The sequence below is a fragment of the Asparagus officinalis genome, chromosome 6 (assembly GCF_001876935.1).
Source record: "Asparagus officinalis chromosome 6, Aspof.V1, whole genome shotgun sequence".
NCBI lineage: Eukaryota > Viridiplantae > Streptophyta > Magnoliopsida > Asparagales > Asparagaceae > Asparagus > Asparagus officinalis.
The window spans coordinates 69013939-69019444 of record NC_033799.1 but is presented as its reverse complement, the minus strand read 5'-3'; the positions used below and the strand labels follow the sequence as shown (position 1 = coordinate 69019444).

At 40.3% G+C, this 5506-nt stretch overlaps 1 protein-coding gene across 1 annotated transcript; it reads right to left on the bottom strand.

The window, feature by feature from the left end:
• LOC109846280 lies at positions 2884-3922 on the bottom strand. The gene has a single exon (XM_020415502.1). The coding sequence runs from the start codon at positions 3920-3922 to the stop codon at positions 2894-2896; it is 1029 nt and encodes a 342-aa protein (XP_020271091.1). The 3' UTR covers positions 2884-2893.

Below are 5506 nucleotides of genomic sequence, written 5' to 3'. Positions count from 1 at the left end.
TAATAGTGCTCCAATGGCACTGAGGTAAGGTACTTCAGGACCTAGCATTTCCTCCCTCTCTTCCAGCGGACGGAAGGGGTCGTTCTTTACATCCAATGATCGAACAACCATTGGTGTACTAAGAGGATGACATTTATCCATTCGGAAATTTTTAAGTAATTTCCGTGTATATGTGGATTGGTGTAACAGGATACCACCCTTAAGGTGTTCGATCTGTAAGACAAGACAATACTTTGTTTTGCCTAGGTCTTTCATTTCAAAAGTATTTTTAAGGCTTTCAGATATCCTAGCTATATCTGCAGGAGATCCAATGAGATTTAAGTCGTCGACATAGACGGCGACTATAATGAATCCTGTTCCCGATCTTTTTATAAAGATACACGGGCAGACTTTATCATTTGTGAATCCTTGCGTAGCAAGGAACTCACTTAGTCTGTTATACCACATTTTCCCCGATTGCTTAAGACCATATAATGATCTTTGAAGCCTAACAGAATAGACGTCCCGAGGTCTATCTGCTATCTCTGGTGGAATTTTATATCCTTCAGGAAGTTTCATATAGATATCTTTATCTATATTGCCATATAGATATGCAGTCACAACGTCCATGAGCTGCATTTCTAGGCCTTCCAGAGATGAGAGGCTTATTAGGAATCAGAAGGTATTCCCATCCATAACCGGAGAATATGTTTTTTCATAGTCTATTCCCAGTCTTTGGGAAAAACCTTGTGCTACAAGCCGTGCTTTGTAGCGCACAACCTCGTTGTGTTCATTTCTTTTTCTGATGAAGACCCACTTATATCCCACAGGTTTTACACCTTCAGGTGTTTGGACAACTGGTCCAAAGACTTCGCGTTTCAAGAGTGAGTCCAGCTCTACTCCTATTGCATCGTTCCACTTTGGCCAATCATCTCTGCGTTTACATTCCGCTAGAGACCGTGGTTCGATGTCATCGTCGTATTCAGTGACGTGAACGGCAATATCGAACGCAAAGTCGTCGTCGACGACTGTGCTTTTTCTGTCCAATACCTCCTCCTCTTTAGGGGAATCTAGGAGGGGAGAGGAAGCTGGTCTGAGCTCAGTATCCTGTGTTGGGTTCATTTTTATTTCTTCAGGATTTTTTCTTTTACGAGGGACTTTGTCCTTCGAACCTGGTGGGCGTCCTCTTTTCAATTGAGGTACAGCTGTTTCTGCTGCCGGCGGATTGCATCTATCTTTGGGGAGGTCAATCCTAGCTGGCGTGTTGACAGCAGGGACGTGTGATCTGACAATCTTCTGGTTATCAGTGAATTTATCCGGAAGTAAATGTACTGTATTCTGAAGATGAAGAATCTTCAGGATCTCATCTTCACATTGACTAGTACGAGGATCATAATGAGACAAAGTCTTGGTGTTCCAAGAAATGGTCTTAGAAGCGTCAGGCTTCCTGGACTGTGTGCCAAGTTTAGGAAATGAATCCTCAACAAATTCACAATCATCAAGACGTGCTTTAAATGCGTCACCTGTTTGGGGTTCCAGGTATCTTATTATAGAGGGCGAATCAAACCCTATATAGATACCCAAACGACGCTGTGGACCCATTTTGGTCCTTTGTGGAGGAGCAATGGGGACGTAAACTGCACAACCAAACACTCTCAAATGTGAGATATTCGGAGGTGCACCATAAGCAAGCTGCATTGGTGACAAAATATGGCCACCAGAGGGCCGTATTCTGATAAGCGATGCGGCATGCAATATGGCATGACCCCAAGCCTCAACAGGCAACTGTGATTGCATCAACAATGGACGAGCAATCCATTGCAATCTCTTAATTAGAGATTCTGCTAACCCGTTCTGGGTGTGAACATGTGCTACAGGATGTTCAACTTCGATGCCAGTTGCTAGGCAATAGTCTTGAAAGACTTGTGAAGTGAATTCTCCCGCATTATCATAACGTAATTTCTTGATTTGATTATTGGGGAAATGAGCCCGCAACTTAATAATTTGTGCCAATAGCTTTGAAAAAGCTAAGTTGCGGGTGGACAAAAGGCACACATAAGACCACTTGGTTGATGCATCTATAAGTACCATAAAGTACCTAAATGGTCCACTTGCGGGGTGAATACCATAAATATCGCCATGTATTCTCTCCAAGAAGCTAGGAGACTCTAATCCCACTTTCAGAAGGGAAGGTCTCGTGATCAGTTTACCTTAGAAACAAGATAGACATGAGTAATCACCCTTCTGAAGAATCTTCAGGTTCTTCAGGTTGTGTCCACTTGATTGGCTCATGATGCGGTGCATCATTGCTGATCCTGGGTGACCCAGTCTGTTATGCCAAAGTTTAAATTTCGTCGAAGAATGGCACTTCTGGTGCACAATCATGTTAGCTTCTACTGGTTGAATATATGTATGATAGAGACCCGACGGGAGTCCCTTGAATCGTTCTAAGATAGTTTTTGAACCATCTTTTTGACGAGTTACATACAAATACTCATCCTCATTTATATCATTGGTTTCTAAGTGATATCCGTTTAAACGAATATCCTTGAAACTTATGAGGTTTCTATTAGATTTCGGAGAGAATAATGCATCTTTTATTATTAGTCTTGTTTTATTTGGGAGCAATATCATTGCTTCACCAAATCCTTCTATTATGTTAGATAGTCCCGAAATCGTAATTACGGGATCGTCATAATCATATAAGCTATTGAAATAGCTTCTTTCGCGAAGGATTGTGTGCGTCGAGGCACTGTCCACAAGGCACTCACACTTCATCTATAACATGAATGCAATATTTTAATCTAAAGAAAATAACTATCTTTATTGAAAAGTAAATTGCATTACATGGAAAGTAAAGAACTAAAGATGAAAGTACTATGAGAATTTAAATGCATATAAAGATAACATGGATCTAGTCGAGAAGATCATCCATTTCGAAGTCATCAGCAGTGAACTGAGTAGACGGCTGCTTTTCCACCAGATTTGTTTCAACAGGAGACTTCTGGCTCGCTAGATACAGATCTTGGAGGTGTCGCGGAGTGCGACAGTTTCTGGACCAATGTCCAGTCATGCCACATCTGTGGCATTTGTCCTCCCAAGTGTTCTTGGGAATGGACGACAGCTCAGTGGTCTTCTTCTTCCACTTCTTCTTTCCCTCACTATTGCTGCTCTGGGGCGGGTTGTTTTTCTGGGGTGGACATCTGGCCTGCCACTTAGGGGCTTTCCCCTTGTTGAATTTACCCTTATGCTTTTTCTTCTGCTTCTGGGAAGAAAACATGTGAGCTTCGGGTAGAGGAGCTGAGCCTGCAGGGCGTAGGTTATGAGTGGCCAAAAGCAATTCTCTGTTTTGCTCCGCCATCAGAAGGGTGGAGTGCAATTCAGAATACTTTTTGAACTTTCGTTCGCGGTACTGTTGCATGAGGATTGCATCCTTCTCGTGGAAGGATGTGTAAGTCTTCTCCAACATGCGTTCCTCCGAAACTTCTTCACCACACAACTTCAGGCGTGAGGTGATATTATGAAGTGCTGAGTTATACTCAGCTACGGACTTAAAGTCCTGAAGTCGGAGGTTTTCCCACTCATAACATGCATGTGGGAGGATTACATCTTTCTGATGTTTGTATCGGTCCTCAAGTGCAGTCCACAATTCCTTTGGGTCCTCTACAGTCAGGTATTCGGCCTTCAGGGTCCGATCAATATGTCTCCTGATGTAGATAATGGCTTTCGCCTTATCTATATCAGAGACGATCACTGTAGTAGCAACCTCAGCATTATTTACAGCATTACCCGTAACAGTGGCCGGAGCCGGTGGAGCAGGAGTTGAAATTGTGGCTAATAAGCCCTGGGCACGTAAGTGGAACTTCAGGTCCACATGCCAACTCAAATAATTCTTGCCAGCAGCGTCAAGGACTTCGAAATCAACGCTCGCTATTTTAGCCATTTTATCTATGCATTTGAAAGACATGAATTAATAATAAGGAATTAAAAATCCATGCAATAAACATGTTGCGTGGATCAGCCCGTCACCAAAAAAATAAAAAGTGTCCAAAGTCCGATTATACAGTCCAAAGATAACAAAAAACATAAAATTAAAATACAATTTGGAAAACCCTTGGGGGTCCCTGCATTTTGCAAAAATGCCGTCGTCTTCAATGGAATACACCGGTCTTTGACTTTTTACAATTATATCCTCACTACAGTTTCTCTCTCAGAAGGAAAAGAAAATTCAAGGAATTTAAATTTGGTGACAAAACAGGCTGATCCAAATACCACAACATTATTTATTTAAACATCCATTCAATTTAATAATAATATATGCAACAGGCATAACAAATTTGGTGAACAAATCTGCAAGATTATCTCAAATATTTTCTACTCTCTGATACCATTGACATACACTATAGTTAATGTATACTTGCAGACACACCTGCGAGACCATGTTATAAGAATGTGTGCTCGAGAATATCAGGGAGTAGAAAATGCAGGTTTTGTACCTATCGCTTTATGTTCTATTTTATTACCACATATTCTTCTAGCTTTGGGAAGGCATTTTTCCACTGTCATGAGCGATGAAGAGTATAGACAAACTATATACAGAAATGACTAATTACTAATATTATAATATCATTCAGTTTAGTGGTTGCAGTAACATCTAGTCATTTTATATGCACATACATATCAAATTGTATGACTAATACGTAGCTTTTCCCTTTCCAACTAATTGTCTGTTTGTTCATATTCATCAGATGATGTCTATATTGAACAATTTACTGTGGGAAAAAATATGACAGAAGATAAAACTGGACACAAAATACAACTGATAATCATAGCGAATCCAGCAAAATAAGTTGCTAACATGATTTTTTTTTTTGTTAATTTTCCAGCTGCCATATATTATTCTACGGATTATAGTAATTACCTCTAGATCAAAGATCTAGGGACGATCGATACTAAAGATCCGTAGAACGCTGCCTCCTTGCGATGATCCGTCGAACGCTCCCGCTGCAACGAACCAGATCTCAATGCGCAAAAGAGGAAGGAAATATTATTTTTTTATGGCTCAGGGATTCAAGAACACTTCGTGCTGATAACGTGTTTGAAACCCATACCTAGGCCAAAAGCCTATGATATATATTTATACTAGTCAATGTGAATAGGTTGAGTACCCAAGAGTCACCCCCACTTAGTGGGGTGTTACACCACCATAATGGGGTGTGAATGGAGGGATAATGAGGGGGAGGCCAAAGGCCTCCCTCATCTCATAATAAATCTTAAATTGTTCATAAAAATATTAATTGAATAATAACTATATTTTTTTAACTAAAAAGATGGTTATGTAATACTCGGTCTAAGAATCCACACGAAAGTTAAAAAAGCCTTTCAAAATAGTCCACCAATCTAATCAAAATATCTTAGTTTTAATCTGAATTATAGAATGCATATGGAATTTTTGGACAATAATCCTTAATTTATCAAACAAACCGGAATGAATAACACCTCTTCATCCGTATAGCTTTCTAACTGT